The sequence below is a fragment of the Bos mutus genome, chromosome 5, assembly GCF_027580195.1.
Source record: "Bos mutus isolate GX-2022 chromosome 5, NWIPB_WYAK_1.1, whole genome shotgun sequence".
Classification (NCBI taxonomy): domain Eukaryota; kingdom Metazoa; phylum Chordata; class Mammalia; order Artiodactyla; family Bovidae; genus Bos; species Bos mutus.
In genome coordinates, this window is record NC_091621.1 from 77,452,157 (window position 1) to 77,477,188 (window position 25,032).

General features: G+C 42.2%; 1 protein-coding gene across 3 annotated transcripts in view; it reads right to left on the bottom strand.

Annotated features, from left to right (window-relative positions):
* Nucleotides 1–25,032, bottom strand: part of DUSP16 (dual specificity phosphatase 16) — a 93,702-nt gene that overhangs the window by 6,813 nt on the left and 61,857 nt on the right. For all 3 annotated transcript variants that reach the window (XM_070371111.1, XM_070371108.1, XM_070371109.1), the window contains 2 exons: nt 7,839–7,998; nt 610–733 (listed from right to left, as the gene is read on the bottom strand). In XM_070371111.1, the coding sequence (XP_070227212.1) occupies nt 610–733; nt 7,839–7,998 (284 nt within the window). The remainder of the gene's footprint in view (nt 1–609; nt 734–7,838; nt 7,999–25,032) is intronic.

The following is a 25,032-nucleotide window of genomic DNA, read 5'->3' on the forward strand; positions in this document are numbered from 1 at the left end:
ACATATACTGGACTTTATCCTCAGTGATAGCGAGAGAGAGTCTGAAGCACAGTAGGAATTCTATAATGAGTATTCTCCTGGAGCATTTTTTCTCATGTGTAAATTAGAACAAATGATATTTCTCCAACTACGGAAAGATCTCTAGATTTGCTGTTTCTTAAACTTAAAAAAAAACTCAGGGCTTCCCAGGTGGCTCAGATGGTAAAGAATCTGCCTGCAGTGCAGGAGACCCAGGTTCAAACCCTGGGTCATGAAGATCCTCTGGAGAAGGAATGGCAACCCACTCCAGTATTCTTGCCTGGAGAACCCCATGGGCAGAGGACCCTGGCGGCCCACAGTCCATGGGGTCTCAAAGAGTTGGACTTGACTGAGCATCTAACACACTTCACTTTTTTCAAACTCAATAAAGCAGCTGAGGATGAACTTCATACATGGGAGGGTAGAATTAGTGCTAAATTATAAAAATACATTTTTCTCCAATCTTTAAACATTTAAAAATCAAGTCACCTGTAGAGTGTTAACTAAAATAATCGTGGTCACCCACTCGTATCTCCTGAGGATTCAGGTCAAAGGAGAAGCCACTCACATAGGGCATGTTCCTGCCCTCACCTGTAAGCTTCATCCAAGGACATATCCATCCTCTTCATGATGTAGGCGATGGCGATGGTGGCGGAGCGGGAGATCCCCGCCAAGCAGTGCACGAGGACACATCCATTGGAGGCTTTTGCTTTCTCTGTAGGAGTCAAATTCAGAAAAGATCACTAACAACTTTGTTCAGCAGTGAAACGGTGTTTCCATTTACTCACACAATGTCCTTCACCTGCCGATGCAAAGTAAAGCCCCTCTCTTGATACTTAGCTATTTTTCCTTTCAATACTCTTTTAAGGAGGTAGGGGAACATGATTTCCCCACCATTTTCACAGAGAACAGAGAAGGTCCCCACATGTGTTAATAAGCAAGTTGTCCCTAATCCAGGTTACCTCTCATTCAATACATTTCACTGCATTTTTTATATTATGTATCATTTTAATTACTCTCCCTGAGTATAAATCATATTGTGATCACATGATTCTACTTGCCTGGCATAGAAAACTTCAGAAATACAGAATAGTATAAAAGAAAATAACATCCAAAATCCTATGATTTTACCTAATATTCTGTTTACCCATGTTGTCTGACACTTCAGCTTTTTGCTAATTACGTAAGAGACCTTTTTCAAGTTTTGAGGAATCAACTGACATATAATGTTGTATTTTAGGTGTATGACCTAATAATGATTTAAACATATGAGATTAAATTTTAAAAGCACTTTTTCATTTTAAACATATGTAATACACATTACTGTGTAAAAAGCAGGGCGCTGGGGAGGGGAGAGACCTAGTCACAGTGACACGACATCAAATATAAAAGATGCCACGTCAAGAACTTTAAATGCCAACTCAGAACCCATCTTCCTCATAGAAAAGAGTTTCCCCATTTTTCTCCAGGAGACTTTTTGCTACGACATAAAGTGGCTCACTGAACTTTATTTGCTGAACTCATCGAGAAACCATGTGTGCACTGTGAATCAGGTTTCATAAGTCACTTTAATGAGGACCAAGGGAACTTTGACCTCTGAGGTCATACTGTCACACTGCGTCATGCTAATTGCCCGTAACATGGTAGGACTCTGTTAGAACCAAGAACCAAGTAAATTCAATCTCACAGTCCTGCCACCTCTCACTGTAGATGAGCTTTAAAAGCTTTCTCGTGGGTAAGGATGAAGTTACCCCAGAGCCTGGAAGCCACCACCATTTCAGTCGGTACTATGCCTGCCTCAGTTCTGAACAGTTTTCCTGTGTGCTTACCTGCTGCCATCAACTTCCCTTTTCATTCCTGTTTTCACTGATTAACTACCAAAAGTTTACCAAGCCTTATGTTAATATTCTTGTAATTAACAGGTATCCCAGGGACTCTGCTCTGGCAGTTGAATAATACAAGGCTACTCCAGCCTCACCACCTCTGTTATACATATTACAAACATCTAACCTACATGATGTATTATTTGTTATGTACAGAACACTGAAGGGCTTTGAGGTAGAACATGAACAATCAAGCAGCCTCCCTTTAAATAGAGAAATCAAACACAATAAAACAATAACAAAGGGATACAAGACAGCATTGAAACAAACAAAGAAGGACACACTGTACAACATAACGGTATATAAACGCATGTCCACAAAGTCCACGGCTCCCTGGGCCTCCACAGCTCTCTTCCTCCTCTTTACTAGGCAGCATTTAGCCTAGACTGCTCTTAGTACTTCCTTTTTAACCTTGGCTACTGAGAAGCTCAAAGCCAAGGTTTTCACTCAATGTCAATAAGGAACTGTGATTCGGATTTTACTGTACTTTTGCTAGCCACGTATTACTTGGTTCTTGATCTTCCATCTCATTTTAATGGTGATATGGGTGAATGTGTGTTACCTTCTGGTCCCAACCTCTTCCTGTAAGCTGCTTCAAATTCTTACTGGAAATAGGCTGGCTTGAAATATTTTTAATATTTTTTTAATGTTGACAGTATTCTCTCATTTTTAATAATTATCTCAGAACTAGACTCGAAGGGCTGAGAAGGGTTTTGCTTCTAACACTCTCCCAAAGTACTGAACACTGAGCACACAGCATAAACCCTGTATACACAGGCTGGCCGGCCGATACATATTTTAAAAGGTAATCTTCATAAAAAAATTGAAAAATGCAAGGAGGAAATAAAGTGATGATGATAACAGATGCGTTAGGATGTTGAGGGTATAGGTTTCCTCTTCTCTGTTTTTCAAATTTTCCGTGTGGTACTTACACTGCTTTTACAATTACAACTGTTTGGATGGTGCATTTTAAAAATCTAATTAAAAAGTGATTATATGAAGTGGAGCTCATTAGAATACATTTCTTATCAGAACTGTGTGCTAAGCTGAGTCTCTTAAGGCAAAGGAAGGAATGCCCATAGGCCTGGAGGAGAGAAGCCAAACATTCAACAAAGACCCACAGTGGGGCTGGACCACTGCTCAGAAGAGAGTCTTGCCTGGTGCATGCTGGATGGGAAGGGACTGAACAGGAGGTTCAGAGGTGGGGAGCAGCCACTGGAGAGTCTGGGAAACTCGGGCGAAGGACCCGAGACACTTAAATAGCCTCTGCAGGTGCTGAATAGGGGCAATAAGAAGGCATGGATGGGGAAAACTGGAAATTAAAACAAAAGCAGGTTGCCACTACAACAATCCAAGGATAAGAAAAAGATATATATATTTTTCAATTTTGCCTATTTTTTTCTTTTATCAATTCTAGGTTAAAAAAAAGGATGTGGGGGGTAGTTCAAGAGGGAGGGGACATATGTATATACCTATGGCTGATTCATGTTGATATCTTACAGAAACCTACACAATTCTGTAAAAGAATTATCCTTCAATTGAAAAACTAATTAATTAAAAAAAAGATAGCAAATGAAATGGATGAAGGGGAGAAGTTACAAAGGTGAAAACGGAGGAATAACTGAGGAGACAGAGTACACCTTTAAGAAAAAAAAAAGGCTTCTCATATAATTTTTTAATTCAGCTACTATTTAAGATCTGATAGAGTGCCTGATGAACTACGGACTGAGGTTCGTGACACTGTACAGGAGACAGGGATCAAGACCATGCCCAGGGAAAAGAAATGCAAAAAAGCAAAATGGCTGTCTGGGGAGGCCTTATACATAGCTGTGAAAAGAAGAGAAGCGAAAAGCAAAGGAGAAAAGGAAAGATGTAAGCATCTGAATGCAGAGTTCCAAAGAATAGCAAGAAGAGATAACAAAGCCTTCCTCAGTGATCAATGCAAAGAAACAGAGGAAAACAACAGAATGGGGAAGACTAGAGATCTCTTCAAGAAAATTAGAGATACCAAGGGAACATTTCATGCAAAGACGGGCTCGATAAAGGACAGAAATGGTATGGACCTAACAGAAGCAGAAGATATTAAGAAGAGGTAGCAAGAATACACAGGAGAATTATACAAAAAAGATCTTCATGACCAAGATAATTATGATGGTATGATCACTCACCTAGAGCCAGACATTCTGGAATGTGAAGTCAAGTGGGCCTTGGAAAGCATCACTACGAACAAAGCTAGTGGAGGTGATGGAATTCCAGTTGAGCTATTCCAAATCCTGAAAGATGATGCTGTGAAAGTGCTGCACTCAATATGCCAGCAAATTTGGAAAACTCAGCAGTGGCCACAGGACTGGAAAAGGTCCGTTTTCATTCCAATCCCAAAGAAAGGCAATGCCAAAGAATGCTCAAACTACTGCACAATTGCACTCATCTCACATGCTAGTAAAGTAAAGCTCAAAATTCTCCAAGCCAGGCTTCAGCACTATGTGAACCGTGAAATTCCAGATGTTCAAGCTGGTTTTAGAAAAGGCAGAGGAACCAGAGATCAAATTGCCAACATACGCTGGATCATCGAAAAAGCAAGAGAGTTCCAAAAGAACATCTATTTCTGCTTTATTGACTATGCCAAAGCCTTTGACTGTGTGGATCACAATAAACTGTGGAAAACTCTTCAAGAGATGGGAATACCAGACCACCTGACCTGCCTCTTGAGAAACCTATATGCAGGTCAGGAAGCAACAGTTAGAACTGGACATGGAACAACAGACTGATTCCAAATAGGAAAAGGAGTACGTCAAGGCTGTATATTGTCACCCTGCTTATTTAACTTATATGCAGAGTATATCATGTGAAATGTCGGACTGGAAGAAGCACAAGCTGGAATCAAGATTGCCAAGAGAAATATCAATAACCTTAGATATGCAGATGACACCACCCTATGGTAGAAAGTGAAGAGGAACTAAAAAGCTTCTTGATGAAAGTGAAAGAGGAGAGTGAAAAAGTTGTCTGAAAGCTCAACATTCAGAAAACGAAGATCACGGCATCTGATCCCATCACTTCATGGGAAATAGATGGGTAAACAGTGGAAACAGTGTCAGACTTTACTTTTTTTGGGCTCCAAAATCACTGCAGATGGTGACTGCAGCCCTGAAATTAAAAGACACTTACTCCTTGGAAGGAAAGTTATGACCAACCTAGATAGCATATTCAAAAGCAGAGACATTACTTTGCCAAAAAGGTCTGTCTAGTCAAGGCTATGGTTTTTCCAGTGGTCATGTATGGATGTGAGAGTTGGACTGTGAAGAAAGCTGAGCACCAAAGAATTGATGCTTTTGAACTGTGGTATTGGAGAAGACTCTTGAGAGTCCCTTGGACTGCAAGGAGATCCAACCAGTCCATTCTAGAGGAGGTCAGCCCTGGGTGTTCTTTGGAAGGAATGATGCTAAAACTGAAACTCCAGTACTTTGGCCACCTCATGCGAAGAGTTGACTCACTGGAAAAGACTCTGATGCTGGGACGGATTGGGGGCAGGAGGAAAAGGGGACGACAGAGGATGAGATGGCTGGATGGCATCACCAACTTAATGGATGTGAGTTTGAGTGAACTCCGGGAGTTGGTGATGGATAGGGAGGGCTGGCGTGTTGCGATTCATGGAGTCACAAAGAGTCGGACACGACTGAGCAACTGAACTGAACCGAACTGAACTATTTAAGAGCCAGTTACAAGTAGGACACTGTGCAAAGTGTTTATATGTATTATCTATTTTAATCTATACAATATCTTTATAAGGTATATACAGGTATACAATATACCTTATAAGATAAATACATTGTCTTCAGTCATCAGATCAGTAGACTAAGGAACAGAGAATTTTTAGTAACTCACCCAGAATCACTTAACTGATAACCAAGGGAGGCAGGACTCAAATACAGTTTGGCTCCAAAGTATATCCTCTTAATTACCTCCCTGTATTGCCTACAAAAGCCCTGAGTTTGCTGTGGGTGAAATGGGGCAGGAGTTGTACCAACAGCCAGCTGGCCTGGGGGCCTGGTCAGGGTCCCAGGCACAGACAGGCAACTGCGCTCACCTCTGCCTCCCTCTCCTAAAAGCAAAGGCAACACTCAAACCTGAGCCTTTCCAACAAACCCAGGAACTTACTGAAATTTAATCTGAATAATAAAAAGTATGAGCCTGTAAGTTACTAAGTCCTGTACGAGGGTACATCTTTATATTCTCTGCCATGACTAACCAAGGCTTTAAATGGCCTGGAGGAGACTAGCACCTCCAGTGAACACAGGCTGAATTCCACAGTGGGCTGGAGGTATTGCACTGGATGATCTGGGTGGGAAAAGGGTGGTGACCCTAACAGTAAATAGGGCCAAGCAAGTGAACTACTGGTGAGTAAAAATATCTTCAGATATACAATTACAATATATATTTGGGTATGTATCTCACCAACTTGGAACATAGTAAAGTTCCTTTTGTATGAATTAAAAGCGGCCAATAGCTCCCATGAAGTCGAAGAAAAGTAAGCTGGAGGCAAAGTTCTCTCTTTCCTACCAACCCTCCTAAAGCTTAGACACTGTCATGACTTAACAGAATCAGGTTTCTTCTGAATTTAGACTCTGAAACCGTACTTTTAGCTGAAACCAGAGCCAATTATCTCCGGATCAATGTGACATTTAATGGGAACATTAACTATAACTGTCGTCTTTCAAAGAGGCAAACACTGAATGATATGCTGAATACTTCCTATAAGTAGAATGGCGGGAAAAATTAATTACAGGAGTTTTGTTTGTTATGATTTTCATGCAAATTATCTAAGCCATTTACCGTCTGGTGTTTCACAGGATGCATGCCTATGGAAGAGGAGAAGTCTTGGCCATCTGAACTCTTGAGAAAAGGGGGATCTGTTTCAGAATTACCCTAAGTTCCAAAAGCGCTGTCTAGAAAATTCCTCTCACAGATGAAAGGATAGAGTGAGGGGCTTAATTTACATAGTTACATTGTTTAAAAGGAATCAGTTCTTTTTTTAAAAAAAACCTTTCGGTAACCAATTCAAGAGTATTTAATTATGGATGAGGGTGCTCCAGCTCATGACTAGGGGGAAAACCAACCAAAACTCCTCACATGGACATCAAGAGTCACACCCAGTCATGCTGCCCAGGAGCTACGAACCCATCTCGTTGGTTTAGCCATTTTCCATCAAAACCACATTTCAAGTAAACGTCACTGATTTCCTACCAGCAGACCTGATTTCAAGGCACCAAAAATGTCATAGCAGTGCCAGAAGCTGGGAATTGGGAGGCTCCAGGGCTGACGGGCCCAGTGAGCAGAACAAAGTACCATCCAGACCAGACCCTGTCACAGTCATCGCCAAGGACCGATCACACGAATGTGAGTGTGTGTGTTGGAATTTCATTAGACCCAATACTATTAATACTTGAAATTGCTGGCACACAGACGGAGGCTTAGGGATCTTGTGACATAAAAACTTTAAATGTAATGGGATTAGTTTCCACAGGACTGGGCTGTTCTCTGGGGAAAGCACAGCAGCAAGGCAGAAACAGGTTAAGGAATGCCACCAGCGTTTCCAAAAGTCTTTTATAGGATCTGATGAAGTGGGTGGCAAGTTTAATCCCAGAAAGTTTAACCCATTTTCAAACATTCGCAAATCTGTAATCAAAGATCCCACCAGGCTTAACCCTGGGAATGTTCGAGTTAGCTAAGATGTCACAAGGCCAGTCCCTTAGGGACAGCACAGCATACACACGTCACCTGGCCACTGAATGAGACAAGCAGCATCATGTCTGTTTTCAGACTTTTGAAAAATCTGTGAAGTAGGTTCCTTTTCTCTAATGAGAGAAAAGGGGAGGAAAGGGTATACTCATACACGAGACTATAACCCAAAGGATTTGTAATATCACTTGAGCTACTTACCAATAAAATCCACTGATTTGTCCAACCACGGCAAAATTTTCTCACAAAAGCTATCATTCACAGGCACTCTCAGGAAATGAGATTCGGGGATAAAGTCAGGCTTGGGGCAGGTATTGCTGGCATTTAAAACATAACCAATCCCATTCTGTTGCATCAGCTCCTAGGGAAGGAAAGAACAATTAAAGTGATGTAATGTAATAGTATGATCACTTTTAAAGAGAAAAACTTAACATTAGGATTAAAATGACTAGTTTCCTTGAAGCGATCAGATTTCATTCAGTTGGTAAAATCCAAAAACCTAGCACAATGACACATGAAGACAAGTTTAAAGCAGAATTTTTAAAAACTGAAGTATAGTTAATTTATAACGTTGTGTTAGTTTCAAGTGTACAGCAAAGGGATTCAGTTATACATATTACATATTCTTTTTTTATAGTTTATTACAGAATACTGAATTTAGTTCCCTGTGCTATACAGCAGGTCCTTGTTGTTTATCTATTTTACATATTTACATGTTAAACCCAAATTCCTCATCTATCTGCTCCCTCCCAGCTTTCGCTTCTGGTAACCAAAAGTTGTTTTCTTCATCTGTGAGTCTGTTTCTGTTTTGCATATAGGTTCATCTGTATCATTTTTCTTCAATTCTACATATAAGTGATATCAGATGATATGTCTTTCTCTGACTTCATTTAGTATGATAATGCCTAGGTCCATCCATATCGCTGAAAATAGCATTATTTCATTCTTTTTAATGGTTGAGTAGTATTCCATTGTGTGTATGTACATGTATATATATACACAAGCATTATATATATACATCACATCTTCTTCATCCACTCATTTGTTGAAGGGCACTTGGGTTGCTTCCATGTTTTGGCTATTGTCAATAATGCTACAGTGAATATTAGGGTGAATGTATCTTTTCTATTTATACTTTTCTCCAGATATATGCCGGGAGTGGGGCTGCAGGATCATATGGTTAGTTTTTTTAAGGAACTGCAATACCGTTCTCCATACTGGCTATAACAATTTACCTTCTCAGCAACAGTGCAGGTATTATTTGTAGACTCTTTAATGCTGTCCATCCTGACTGGTGTGAGGTGATACCTCGTTGTTTGGATTTGCGTTTCTCTAATGATTAGCAATATGAACATCTTTCCATATACCTCCTGGCCATCTGCACGTCTTCTTTAGAGAAATGTCTATTTAGGTCTTATACCCATTTTTTAATTGAGCTGCTTTTTTGATATTAAGCTATATGAGCTGTTTGTATATTTTAGAAATTAATCCCGTCTGTGGCATCATTTGCAAATATTTTCTCCAGTCTGTAGGTTGTCTTTTCATTTTGTTTATGGTTTCCTTTGCTGTGCAGAAGCTTTTAAAAGTTTAATTAGGTCCCATTTGTTTGTTTTTATTTTCCATTACTCTAGAAGATGGTTCCAAAAAAGTATTGCTACAATTTATGTCTAAGTCTGTTCTGCCTATGTTTTCCTCTAGGAGTTTTATGGTTTTCAGTCTTAAATTTAATTCTTTAACCCATTTTGAGTTATTTTTGTTTATGGTGTTAGAAAACATTCTGATTTCATTCTTTTACATGAAGCTGTCTAGTTTTCCCAGCACCATTTATTGAAGAGACTGTCTTTTCTCCATTGTATATTCTTGCCTCCTTGGTCACAGATTAATTGACCATAAGTGTGTGGGTTTACTTCTGGGCTTTCTACCCCATTCCACTGATGTACATATCTGTTTTTGTGCCCTACCGTTTTGATTACTGTAAATTTGTAGTATAGTCTGAAGTAAGGGTGTACGAGTCCTCCAGCTTCATTCTTCTTTCACAAGATTGTCTTGGTTCTTCTGGGTCTTCTGTGTCTCTATACAAATTTAATTTTTTTTGTCCGAGTTCTGTGAAAAATGCCATTGGTAATTTGACAGGAATTGCACTGCATCTATAGATTGCCTTGGGTAGTATGCTCATTTTAACGATACTGATTCTTCCAATCCAAAGACATGGTATATCTTTCCATTTTTGCTGTGTGATTTCTTTCATCAGGATCTTACAGTTTTCAGAACACAGGTCTTTTCCCTGCTTAGGTAGGTTATTCCTGGGTCTTTTATTCTTTTTAATGCAATGGTTAGCGGTACTATTTCCTTAATTTCTCTTTCTGATACTCTGTTGTTAGAGTATAGAAATGCAACCTATGTTTGTATAGTAACTTTGTATCCAGCAACTTTACTGAATTCATTGATGAGCTCTAGTAGTTTTCTAGTAACATCTTGAGGATTTTCTATCTATAGCATCATGTCACCTGCAAACAATGACAGTTTTACTTATTTTCCTATTTGAATTCCTTTTGCCTTCTTTGATTTCTGTGGCTAGGACTTCCAAAACAATGTTGAATAAAAATGGCAAGACTGGGCATTCTTGTGTTATTCCTGATCTTAGAGGACATGCTTTCAGCCTTTCACTGTTGACTATAATGTCAGGGGTCATATATGGCCTTTATTATGTTGAGGTATGGTCCCTCTATGCCCACTTTCAACACCCCCTCCTTTTTTGGTTGTGCTGTGGCATGTGGGGGGTGGATCCCACATTTCTTGACTAGGGATCAAACCTGTGCCCCCTGAAATGGAATTGCCCCACTCCAGTACTTTTGCCTGGAAAATCCCATGGACGGAGGAGCCTGGTAGGCTGTAGTCCATGGGGTTGCTAGAGTCGGACACGACTGAACAACTTCACTTTCACTTTTCACTTTCATGCATCAGAGAAGGAAATGGCAACCCACTCCAGTGTTCTTGCCTGGAGGATCCCAGGGACGGGGGAGCCTGGTGGGCAGCCGTCTATGGGGTCGCACAGAGTCGGACACGACTGATGTGACTTAGCAGCAGCAGCAACCACTAGACTGCTAGGGAATTCACTTCATTTTTCAACGTTTTTGTATGCCTACTTTCCGAAGAGTTTTTTTTTTAACCCATAAACGGATGCTGAATTTTATCAAAAGCTTTTTCTGTATATGAGATACTCATGTGATTTTTATTCTTCAGGTGGTGAATGTGGTAGATATGGTATCTGCAGACACTGAAAAATCTTTGCATCCTTGGGATAAATCCCACTTGATCATGTTGTCTGAACCTTTTAATATATCGCTGGAGTCGGTTTGCTAGTATTTTGTTGAGGATTTTTGCATCCATGTTCATCAGTGATAAGTTTTTGTGTGTGATATCTTTGTCTGGTTTCGGTATCAGGGTGATGGTGGTGGACACAGAGAATGAGTTCAGAAGCGTTCCTTCCTCTGTAGTTTCTGAAATAGTTTCAGGATAGGTGTTAACTCTTCTCTAAATGTTTGTTAGAATTCACCTATAAAGTTACCCGGTCCTACACTTTTGTTTGTTGGGAGTTTTTACTGATTCAATTTTTAGTACTGGTAGTTGATTTGTTTATATTTTCTATTTCTTTCTGGTTCAGTCTTGGGAGATTGTACCTTTCTAAGAATCGGTCCATTTCTTTCAGGTTGCCCACTTCGCTGGCATATAGTTGCTCACACTAGTCTCTTAGGATCTTCTTATTTCTGTGGCATAAGTTGTAACTTCTCCTTTGTCACCTCTGATTTTATTGGTTTGAACTCGCTTCCTTTTTTTCTTATTGAGTCTAGCTAAAGGTTTATCAATTTTGTTTATCTTTTCAAAGAACCAGCTTTTATTCATCTTTTCTATTGTTTTTTTAGCCTCTATTTCATTTATTGGGCTTCCTGTGTGGCTCAGCCGGTAAAGAATCCGCCTGCAATGAGGGAGACCTGGGTTCAATCCCTGGGTTAGGAAGAACCCCCGGAGAAGGGAAAGGCTACCCACTCCAGTATTCTGGCCTAGAAAATTCCATGGACTGTATAGCCCATAAGGTCACAAAGAGTCAGACACGACTGATCGACTTTCACTTTCATTTATTTCCTCTCTGATCCTTATGCTTTATTTCCTTCTACTAACTTTGGGTTTTGTTTGTTCTACTTTCTCTAGGCATGAGGTCGCTATCTGAGACTTTCTGTTTCCTGAGGTAGCTTGCGTCACTATACATTTCTCTCTCAAAGCTGCTTTTGTTGTATTCCATAGGTTTTGGATCGCTGTTTTCATTTTCACTTCTCTCTGGGTTCTTTTTACTTTTCTCTGACTTTTTCAATGATCCATTGGTTGTTTAGTAGCATATTGTTTAGCCTCCACATGTTTGTTTTTTTGTAGCTTTTTCTTGTAGTTGATCTCTAATATTATAGCATTGTGGCTGGAAAAGATGCTTGATATGATTTAAGTTTCTTTACATTTATCAAGACTTTTTTTAAAATCGAGGCTTTAAAGCAGAACTTTTTAAGGGCAAAAAGACTGTTTAAAAAATCACACATCACTAATACGGTCAACTTTCTATTATCTTCGTTACTAGAGAAGTGGAACAAAGAATACAAAATTAAACCATGACAGTCTACTATGACTTCCCCCTCCTTGGCAACTATGTAAATTTATTATGACCATGTTAGATGTAATCCCCAAAATGCATGAGTAAGTGCATTGATTTACAAGATTTGGGAGTATGCTAGAATACTTTTGTTTGTTTTGTACCGTGACTTCAGAACATATGCACACACAACATGAACATTTTCTTCCCACACTGAACATGTTGGGAAGATACAGTCCTTCCCAACTGTTCTCTAAGATACAGTCCTGGGCCATCTCCTGGCTCTAAATACTCTCTCTGAAGGCTGACTATTTCCATGTCTCTACATGCTGATGACTCTTAAATAAACACACACACACACACACTTCAATTTTTGATCCATATTTCCAGCTGCTTCCTAGATATCTTTATTCAGATGTCCCTCAAAACTTTCAAACTCAGAAACAGCACATTCTCTTTCTCCCTTCTCTGCTTCAAATTCTTCTTTCCTCTCTGTAATCCAAAACTGGGTTTGGTAATAATATCCACCCAGACACTTGAGCTAAAAAATGGGATCCTTTCATCCCGTTTCTCTTCCTCACCACTCCCCTCCAAACGTGGTCAAACCTTTGTAGCATCAACGCCTCCCATCACCCCTTCTCTCTATTCTCAGGCACTGCTCAGCCAGCAGCCTACACCATGAGAGCAGAAAAGCTGCCACAGATCTCTTAAATTTGCAGTGTTCTCCTCTCCAAACCTGAACTGAACAACAACTACAGTATCCTTTCTTGTCATTAAACAGGGGCTGTGTGTTTTATGCACACTTATTTTCACCATGTCTCACTGCCCGCTCCTGTCCCATACAACCTTCAAATACCCAGCATACCATGTGCACCAGCCTTCCTCAATGTTGTTCACACCAGTTCCAAGAAGGCCCTATTCTTCCTGATGACTCTACCACTTTTCTGCTTTAACCTTCCTATGAACCCTTCTATTGGTGCATAATTAACCATTCCGTTCTCTGCTTGTCCAAAGGACTTTGGACATGCTATTAGTAAAATACAGAGCATACTGTGTTATCACTAGCAGATAATTCTTGTATATCCTATTAAGCACTGAGATCTTGGACTAAACCTTGCTTGTTTTTCTACCTTTAGCACCAGGTACGTAGTTGTGGTCGGTATGTGTTTGTTCAACTATCATCCCTGTCTGCCATTTTCCAGTCAAGCCTATGACACACTTCATTTAGTCATCCGCTGCTGCCTCTCAGGAAATGTTTTCAGCCTGAAATCATTCTCTTCTCAGCAACCATGGTCACTTCTTTTCTAGGAACGCTACCTCCTCTACAAATCTTTTTGTTTGGTCATTTTCTTCCTTTTTTAGCCTCCTGCTAACTCCCTAATCCCTTCATTTACCACATTTGGCACAATGAATATATTCTGTTTTACATAAAAGGTAGACTGAGCAAATCCAGATCAGGTATGAAGCCCTCTCAACTGTGAGATAACAATGTCAAGAAGTAGTTTTTGGAGCTAAGCGAGCTCAAAGTGATTGACCCTCATGTTCAGAAGGTCTCAGGGGCTGCCGCAGGGCTAACAGTCGGGCTGTGACGATCTCAGTGTTTACTATGGCGACATCTGCACATGACTGAAGGTTTTCTGCCACCATCTGATCTCCAGTGTTCCCGACCAAGGGGCTGGAGATAAAAGCCTTTTGGGCCTTTCTCAACAATGCTCCTTAAAGAAAGGAACCTTTTTACATATCCTTCTCCTTTCTGTCAACAGCACTACAAAGCTTTATTAAATGAAAAGTAGTCCAACAGTAAAGACACAGGCGTTTCTGAGGAGAGAGGCTGACGTAGGCAATGTCACCCACTCTATACAACCACAAGACCACAGGCAGAGCTCATCGAGGACAACTCTGAGGTGTACCGAGTCGTAGCGAGCATCACGTACGATTTCCCCACAGAAAGACGGGAACCACGTGCACTTCTGACAAGCACCCACAGGACTTCCCTTGTGGTTCAGCTGGTAAAGAATCCACCTGCAATGCAGGTGCAAGCCCTGGGTTGGGAAGATCTCCTGGAGAAGGGAAAGGCTACCTACTCCAGTATTCTGGCCTGGAGAATTCCACCGACTGTATAGTCCATGGGGTCACGAGTCAGACATGACTGAGCAACTTTCACACTCTACAGAAATGACCACTTAACCTAAATTAAAAAAAAAAAAAAAATCTGTAGGGCACCTTTGTTATAGGCCTATTAATAATATACTATTATGGCGCATGGTAGATATATAACAACATCCAACATGTTGAATGCCTACTATGTACCTGGTACTGTGCTAAACTTTTTTAGTTTTTTGATTTATTTATTTTCAGCTGCCCTGGGTCTTTGTTGCTGCACAGGCTTTCTCCAGATGTGGTGAGCAGGAGGTACTCCTCCTTGCAGTGTGCGGGCTTCTCACTGTGGTGGCTTCTCTTGTTGCAAAGCACAGGTTCTAGGCACATGGGCTTCAGCAGTTGCGGCTTGCGGGCTCTAGAGCACTGGCTCAGTAGTTGTGGAGCACAGGCTCAGCTGCTCCTCGGCATGTGGGATACTCCTGTACCGGGGATCGAATCTGGGTTCCCAGCATTGGCAGGCAGATTCCTAACCATTAGACTACCAGGGAAGCCCCGGTACTAAACTTTCAAATGGACTGTCTCACTGAATCCTCACAACCACCCTTTGACATGGGTACTATCATTATTCTCATTTTAAAAATGAAGACACCAAGACTTAGCAAGTTTACATGTTTCCAAAGTTACACAGCTACCAAGTGGTCCAGTGTCAAAAGTCAAATCCAAATATATTCATCTTTAGAATATGTCTTCTTTATTGCTGCAGTCCACTGAAGTTTTTTTTTAAAGCAAATTAGATGGACTAATGCTGACGCTAAAGCTTCAATACTTTGGCCAGCTGATATGAAGAGCTGACTCATTAGAAAAGACCCGAATGCTGGGAAAGACTGAAGGCAGGAGGAGAAGGGACGATAGAGAATGAGATAGTTGGATTGCGTCACCAATTCAATGGACGGGAGTTTGAGCAAGCTCCAGGAGATGGTGAAGGACAGGAAAGCCCGGCGTGCTGCAGTCCATGGGCTCACAAAGAGTCAGACACGACTGAGCATCTAAACAACAAAGATGGAGCAATGAAGTGAAGTAACTAGCCTACACACATATTTTTATTGTTTAACCAAGTGAAGTAATATAGTTTCATCCTTTTTTACCCTTTTAAACTGTAACCAGTGAGAAAGTAAAGGAACACCCCTCTGGGCATGGTTCTTTCTGAACAGACTCTTGGAGTAACTCAGGACACTAGAAAGCTATCGAAGGAGACTCATCAGTTGCACTTTGCCTCTTTTTTCCCAACTGTTGCCTCAGTTGCAGCCACGGGCATCACAGCGTGGCCCTGCTGCCGGCATGCACATCTCCTGGCCTCAGGCAGGCTGCTGGGCGCCCAATGGGCATGGCTGAAACATGAAAAGGGGGCAGTTCTGACCTCATGGAAGAAACAGTCATCCAAGCCCACAATAGTTTATATCTCACCAATATTCTCCATGTATAAGACAGTATGCCATAAAAGATGCATGTAAGTAGTAGCTTTATTTATAACTGACATAAGGGAGACACACTTCCCTGGTGGCTCAGACAGTAAAGAATCCACCTGCAATGCAGGAGACCCAGGTCCAATTCCTGGGTCAGGAAGATCCCCTGGAGAAGGGATAGGCTACCCACTCCAGTATTCCTGCTTGGAGAATTCCATGGATAGAGGAGCCTGGTGGACTAAAGTCCATGGGGTCACAAACAGTCAGACACAACTGAGTGACTAACACTTTCTAAGGGAGAAGGGGACATTACTGTATTGAAATGAAGTGATAACAACTTAAATGCAAAATAAAATGAGAAAAAAAAAAGTGGCAGTTACTATGTCAGTAAAACTGAGTTAAAGGAGGAAATCACTAAAGATGTTACACACATACGTAAAACATTTTAATGCAAATAAATGTACACTAATTCACTAACTTCTGATGCAGGACCTTGGTGTTTTGGGTTTGTTTTTGTTTTTTCAATAGCTTAGCTGACTGGAGTTCTTTAGAAAATTACAACCAAACGCATCTACCACTTATAGTTTCCATTCTTTAAAGAGCAAGAACTAGTAAACTAATAAATCAGGACAGAATGTTCTAGATTTACAGCTGCCTTTCCCCATCTCTTAAGACAGAAAAAATACGTAGAGCAATTTGTTTTTCCTGAATCTTTTGAAAACATTTAGCTCAGAGCATAGACAAACAACTCTTTTCCCCCATTCATATTTCATTCATGTATGTGATACTTTCATGAATATACATCATTATAATAAGAAGTACATTGGCCTCTGTACAACAGTCTGAGAACAAACACAATTGCCTCCGGCTGAGCAGACTATTCAAATGGGGCAAGTAGCCCTGCAACAGCCCAGGGCCTGCTGCAGCTCAGGGCCCACTGCTGCCCAGGGCCCACTGCAGCCCAGGGCCCACTGCAGCCCAGGGCTCACTGCAGCCCAGGGCCCACTGCTGCCCAGGGCCCACTGCAGCCCAGGGCCCATTGCTGCCCAGGGCTCACTGCAGCCCAGGGCCCACGGTGGCCAGGAGGGGGGCTTCCACCTGTTTCCACCTGGGCGGCCAAGCAGAGGGTCAGCAGCTGCTGTTAGCTGAGGAGTCACATGACTGTTCTGTTCCCTTCTCTCCTGATTGTACTTATGGCCGGGCATGTAAGTGCCCAAGAGTGTGTCTTATGTCGCAGTTCCTGAGAGCAGAACTGGGATGGAACCACAAGTGTGAAGAGTGTGTACGTATTACAAACTAATGATTATTTTTACTCACAGGTGAATGTGACTTCCTAAGGGGACAATAGAGGATGAGATGGTTGGACGGCATCATCAACTCTATGCACATAAGTTTGAGCAAGCTCCAGGGGTTGGTGATGGACAGGGAAGCCTGGCGTGCTGCAGTCCATGAGTCGTAAAGAATCAGACACAACTGAGTGACTAAACGCAACTGAACTGATGAGGAATTTATGTCATTCACTCAGTTTTGTTTCCATGTGTTGTGGAAAGCATACACAACTCAACAGTCCTTTGTCCCCTAGTTAAACAGAGGCTTCCAGAGAGCAGTCATCTTACTCTGTTTAATATTTAGCTCAACTTTGTGCTCAGTTAGCTAATACATGTTTCCTACGGATAACGTAATCTGTCTTCTTGGCCTTTCAGATACCCTTCGGACACCCTGGCCTCTGAGTTCTCTGAGCACCTCACCTTGACCACTCCCTCCCCGGGGCCTGGTCTGGTCTCTGCTGTTACCAGTAACCACAACCACATACAACCCACCACTGCAGGACTGCACCTCCTTCCCTCCAGCTTACTCTCCTCCACCACCATGGCTGGAGTCCCTCAGTCCCCTCAGGACCTACAATCTGTTGCTCCTACCATCTCTCCTCTGTCCTTCCACCTTACAACGTCTATCTTTCCTTCTGTGCCCAACTTAAATTCTGTGGTCAGTCATGACACAGGTGACCCTTGAGCAACTCAGGTTTGAACTGCGCAGGTCCATTTATGCATGGATATTTTTCAACAGTAAGTACTACAGTATTGGGCTCCCTAGGTGGCTCAGTGGTAAACAACCCATCTGCCAATGCAGGAGACCTAAGAGACATGGGTTCGATCCTGGGTGGGGAAGATCCCCTGGAGGAGGGCATCTCCACTCCAGTATTCTTGCCTGGAGAATCCCATGGACAGAGAAGCCTGGCAGGCTACAGTCCATGGGGGTGCAAAGAGTCAGACATGACTGAAGTGGCTTAGCTTGCATGCAGGCACTGCCGTATTGGAGAATCTGCCAGTGCTGAACTGGAGGACGCAGAGACCTTGCAGATGGGGAGGGCTGGCCATAAACAATAAGAGGATTAACCCCTGCACTGCTCAAGAGACAGTTAGAATCCCTCCCTCACTTTCAACCTCAACTTTTTAATATTTTTTTTAGCCACACCAAGTGCAGGATCTTAAGTTCTCTGATCAGGGATGGCGCCGGTGCCCCCTGCAGTGGAAGCACAGAGTCCTAACTGCTGGGCTGCCAGGGAAGTCCCTCACCCTCGATTCCGGTGTCCCTCTGTCACTTCTTTGCACTCACTCGGCAAGATCACAATAAGTCTGGATAAATCTGTCTCACCCCCGAGCCTGCATCTGCACTGGGCAGCTGGACGGGCCTGAGAGAAACACTCAGCCACACTGCCAAGGGGGCCCCTTGGATCCCACGCATCGGCAGACACCGTATTCCCTCAGTCTTCTGGCCTCCTCTCTGGACGCCGTTCCACCCCTTGCCCTTTCTCTTCCACCCTCCACACGCCCTCCCTCGCCCTCTCTCTCTGCTCGTGGATGATCTTGGTTCCTACTGCTCTGAGAAGATAGAAACCACTAGAAGCAAACTTTAATAAACTTCCTCTACCACCATCCCTTCTGCCAGCACACAGGTACAGTCCCAGGAAACTGAGAGCACAGCTCAGCGCGGGACTGTTCATTATCCGAATGATCTCACTGACCTCCCTCAGCTTTAGTTTCCTTACCTGAAAAATAGAGCTGATGACAACTATTCTGTAAAGCTATTATGAGGATGAAGTGACTTATGCACAATACACAGTCTCATTAAATGTTAGTTCCCCTACTTTCTCTTATTTTTTTAATTAAAAAAAAAAATGTTTTTTGGCTGTACCACACAACGTGCCGGATCTTGGTTCCCCAACCAGGGATCAAACCTGGGCCCCTTGCAGTGGAAGTACGAAGTCTTAACCACTGGACCACTAGGAAGGAAGTCCCACCTAATCTTACTTTTAAAACAGTTACTGGGAATATAAACTGGTGTAGCTACTATGGAAAACGGTATGGAGGTTCCTTAAAAAATTAAAAATAGAACTACCACGCGCTTAGTTGCCCAGTCATGTCTGATTCTTTCAACCCTATGGACTGTAGCCCACCAGGCTCCTCTGTCCGTGGGATTCTCCAGACAAGAATACTGGAGTGGGGAGATATTCCTCCCTTCTTCAGGGGATTTTCCTGACACAGAGATCAAATCTGGGTCTCCTGCATTGCAGGTGGTTGTCTTACAATCTGAGCCACCAGGGATGTCTAGAACTACCATATGATCCAGCAATTCCACTTCTCAGTCTTTGCCCGAAGGAAACAAAAATACTAACTCCAAAAGACATATGCAACCCTGTGTTCACTGCAGCACAATTCACAAAAGTCAAGACATGGAAACAACCCAAGTGGCCACTGACAGATGAAGGGATAAAGAAGACATGGTATTATTATACAATGGAATATTATTCAGCCTTAAAACAGAAGGAAATCTTGCTATTTGGGCAGCCCAGATGAACCTTGAGGGCTTTATGCTAAGTGAAGTAGATCAGACAGAGAAACACAAATACACCATATGTTTCCATTACATGCAGAATCTAAAAAACAAACAAATATCGAATTCACAGATACAGACAAGAGACTGGTGGCCACCAGAGACGGTGGAGGGGAGGGTGAAAGGTGGTCAAAAGGTACAAACTTCCAGTTATAAATAAGTCATGGAGAAGTACTGTACAGCATACAGATATAGATAATAATGCTGTATTATATATTTGAAAGTGGTTAAGAGAGTGAAGAAATGTGTAACAATGTATGGCGGTGTATGTTAGCTAGATTTATTATGATCATTTAGCAGTATATACAAATATTTAATCATTATGTTGTATAGTTGAAACTAATATAATGTTATACGTCAGTTATATCTCAATAAAAAATAGCCTGTGAATCATATAGTGTATGAATTATATCTCAATAAAGTTGTTGCCCACACCTCAACCCCCAAAGCTTGTAATGTATATTTTTCACTAATTCAAACTGTCCCTCCTCCTAATTGGCCTTCAGTAGGGAAATTATAGGCTTCCCTGTTTTCTCAGTAGTCAAGAACCTGCCTGCCAATGTAGGAGATGTGGGTTCGACCCCTGGGTGGGGGAGATCCCCTGGAGAAGGAAATAGCAACCCACTCCAGTATTCTTGCCTGGGAAGTCCCAAGGACAAAGAGGCCTGGCAGGCTACAATCCATAGGTCACAAAAACAGCTGGACATGACTTAGTGACTGAACAACAACAAAGGGAAATTACATTGAATGTAGCAGGTTGGGTATAAAAAAAGGGTTCAGCTGTAAAGCAGAAAAGATGACCCCCTAATAATTTTTTTTAAAGATTCTAGTTTCAAAACACAATTAAGAAAATGTTCAAAAATAATTTTTTGTGAGTCAAAAAATAAATCTTCATTTTACTACTATGGTTTGCAGTTACCACTTTTTTCCTGTTTAAGTTTCTTTCTCTTAAACCGTGAAATAAACTTTCCCCAATAGTTAGACTAATTTCTAAACTTGGGCTCCGTGCTCTTGTGACATAGACTGTGGAGTAATACATGGACTATAGATTTAATATATAGCTTAATTAAACTGCTCTATTTGGTCAAGTTTGCCATGTTCACTTAGGCTGAGGACGGAGGTCTCATTAAATCATGCAGGCACTGCAACCCTAAAGGGACTGTAATCTTTCTTTCTGAAGTCAATTTAATAAGTTTGTATTCGCCACTCCTTTTGCCTTCAGAATTGGCCTACTTCCTCCAGCGAGCCCTCCTCAACCAGCCATACGCACTGTATCTACCACTCACCCTAGACCTTAGTATACTCCACCCACTGGTGACGATAACAGAGTCCCCTATAAACCAGGAACTGTGATCAGAGCCTGGCATAATGCCTTGTCACTGGAGCCTCACGTGAACATTAGGAGGCAGGAGGCATTTCAGTTTGCTGGTGCAGAAGTGGATTCCGTCACCTGGCTCAGGTGCTCTGCCTGGTGAGGCCAACCAGCTGGGACGCAAATCCACCCCGTGCAAAGCCAGCCCTCACTCAAGCCCTAAGTCACCTGACTCATGAATCACTGACTTATGAACAAGTCTTGTCTAACCAACCTGCACTCTATATGGTGTTTTACACACACTGGACACTGAATAAACATTTTTACTGACTGCCTTGATGACATGGCCCTTTGTCTTCCTAGATCACAGAGAAACCGGAAAGCAGTATTTGGCTACACGGTATCCAGGCCCCTGCCTAACTCTCAGGTGGAAATACCAGGGAAAGCGGCAGCAGTCCCGGTGATGGCAGAACAGCAGGGCAGCACAGGAAGCCAGCTCTGCACGTCGGAGGCTGAAACAAAAGCTACCCAGGGACTTCCCTAGTGGGCCGGTGGCTAAGACTCCAAGCGAGGGACCCTGGGTTCAATCCCTCGTCAGGGAACTAGATCCCGCATGCTGTGACTAACGCCTGGTGCAGCCAAATAAACAAATAAATATTAACAAAAAAGAGGCTGCCCAAAGAAGGCTGACAGCAGCCTGTTTAAAATGGGAAAGAGGGGTAGAGTTGAGTCGGGTGAAGAAGCTGAACAGGTTCAGGCTCAAGAACAATGTGCAGTAGGTAACTCCACCACACACCCCGTGTGTAAGGGTGAAACAGAAGTCCACCTGGAATTTTAACTGATAAGGGAGGAGAAAACATCAAGAACTTTTGTCTTGAACATTTTAACTACAGGACTCTGATTCCAAGCGCAGTCAGTCAGATAAGAACTGGGCACCTGCAAACTGCTTTAGTACAACTGCTATTCCTGTTAGAACTCCAGTACAAAGACCAGAGAGGAGGGGAGAGTGTCGGAACAAAGCACACGTGTGAGGGGAACGGTGCTCTTTTCACTACCGATGCCTGCCTACAGCCTCCTACAGAAGAGCCACGTCTGAGACAGAAGTGAACACGGTCACAGGCTGACAGTATGGCCCTGCGGTCTGAGGGGGAAGCTGGCACGTGTGGCTCATCCACAGCAAGAGGAGCAGTGACCACAGCACACACACGCGGCTTCCAAGACCTAGTAACGAAATATGTAAAGTGCCAGTAAGTTTTATATTGATTGCAGGTTAAAATAATACTCTTGATATAGGGTGATAAATGTTATTAAAATTGATTTCACGGGACTTCCCTGGTGGTCGCGTGGTTAAGACTCTGCGCTTCCAATGCAGGGGGCATGGGTTCAACCCCTGGTCGGGGGAACTGAGATCCTGCATGTCAAGTGGTGCGGTCATAAAATAAAAAATAGATAAATATATTTAAAAAATTAGTTTCACCTTTTTTTTTTTTAACTTCTTAAAAAAAAGGCTATTGCAACACTTTGGATTATATGTGTGGCTTGCATTCTACTTCTGTGGGATGGTTCTGGTATAGACAATGCTGTAGAAAAAGCAGGGGAAACAAATTTCAATTAGATTCAATAGACCATTAGAATCTCAGTCCTTTGTTAACAGCCTGCTATGGAGATTTCCATTTTGCAGGAGATGAGGATTTCTGGTGTTCTATAAACACAGGACTCAGAGCCACAGTAGATTAGGTTTGAGAATGATCTCTGCCACTGACTAACTCTGAAGTCACTGACGTTCTAGTCACAGAATTGTGGGTAAGCAAGTCATACAACTCAGGGCCAACCTGCCTCTAAATCCTATTATGAGGGTTAAATGCAGTAACATAAAGAGTATAGCACTTTATTTTCTTTTTTTGAGCCTAGCATTTTAAATGTTAAACACTATTATCCTCCTAAGAAAATTTCTGACATGCTTTTAAGATACTTTGGTGGCAATCTGTTAAAAATAAATAAGAAGACTAATAAAATTAGTGATTCTGTGGTGTTTGTTCTCAAAGACTTCATCTTCTAAATTTGACTAAAAAGGAATACACTATTAGAGAAGATGATAAAATCTCCATCTTTGGAGAGCTCTGGAAATTAGCCACTATTTCTCCTGGAAAGTTTAAACCAGAGAGTGGAGCAGGAAGGTGAGTTTATGCTGCCTGAGAAAGAGAGGCAAGTCTGGTTCTAAAACTCATTGACAGGGTGATGGTGTGGAATTTGTGCAACATTTCTGGAATAGCGGTTTCCTCATTACTGAATGAAGGAGGCTAAGTGGTCTGTAAGATCGCCTCCAGCACCAAGAGTTTTCTCAACTATGAATCCAGAGGTTACGTACATAGGCATTTCCATTCACCATTTAGAGAACACCCTTATGTCTCACACATCTGCATGTAGGTAGGTTCTAAGGCCACTTTCTCAGGGTCTTGCAGAACGACCTTGTTCAAGCTGTTTACCACAGCTTCCATAAGCCCAGTCTTCATTTCCTCTCAAGGCATCAATGGGTGGATCCTGTTTCCCATACAGACATTTAGAAGCCAATTAAAAATAGAAAACTATCTCCCCCTCCCACCACCTCAACTTCAGGTTCCAGTTTTACTCCTCTCACCCTGCGGGTGCTCACTCAGCCATTAACTGATGCATCTGTTAAACCTGGAGAAGGTACGCAGCATAATCAAGGTACCATTTCATTGAATATTGAAAGTAACAAAAATGACCCGTAATGCAATTATTTGTAAAATCACCTGCCTGCCAGCTGACTGGTGAAGTTTTACAGAGGGCAATTCTGGACAGGATCCATAACTAGGAATTTTACTTCATTTTATTTTATTTTCTGATCTGAGGATTACATAAAGCATCTCCAGCTTTGCCCTAGGGATGTGTCTGACTATAGGAAATTAATTTTGCTTGCTGTGACAAAGGGCTTCCCAGGGGGCACTAGTGGTAAAGAACCTGCCAATGTATTGGACATAAGAGATGCAGGGTTGGGAAGATCCCCTGGAGTAGGAAATGGCAACCCACTCCAGTATTCTTGCCGGGAGAATCCCATGGACAGAGAAGCCTGGTTGGCTACAGACCATGGGGCCGCAAAGAGTAGGACACAACTGAAGTGACTTAGCATGCACGCTGTGCCATAGTTTGCTTATTTCTCAAAGAGGACTAATAAGAATCACATGCTCAAAGACATCATGACCCCACCAGAAAGGCTCAGTGCAGCTATGCACTATCAAATTTCAAATGCCTCATAGTAAGAGCAGACGTATTAACAACGATATCCAGGCAAAATTTTGAAGATGTAGGGGTTTTAAGAGCAAAAAAAAAAAAGTAGTGAAAAGAATGCCTCCTTCCTGCCCAATGATAGGATGTTTTTGCTTTCCACGTGCTAAAGCAAGCCCACCTGGAAGTTTATTTTTATAGCCAGTCCAATTCTTTCAGCTACTCAAGGAGAAATTTCTTTTCACATAAGAAAGCTGCACTTGTAAATCAGCAGCAGCTGAATTAAGATCTCTGACTGCTTTTTCAATTAGAGGTGGTATAAATAAGACATTTAGGGCCTCCCTGGTAGCTCAGTTGGTAAAGAATCTGCTTGCAATGTAGGAGACAGAGGTTCAATCCCTGGGTTGGGAAGATTCCCCTGGAGAACAAAATGGCAACCCATTCCAGCATTCTTGCCTGGAAAAATTCCATGGACAGAGGAGCCTGGCGGGCTACAGTCCATAGGATCACAAGAGTTGGACAGGACTTAGCGACTAAACCACCACCAAATAAGAGGTTTAGAGACAGATCAGTTTCCAGGCAATTAGGGGCCTGTGTTCTAGCAACACTGGTTAAGAGCATATAAACTGTGAGACAGACAGACCTTAGTTCTACTGCCGTTATGTGTGTGTCATTAAATACAACGGCCTCCGCCAATCAACAAGGCTCCTCTGTTGGGCACACCTGGCTCAGGACGGCCCACAT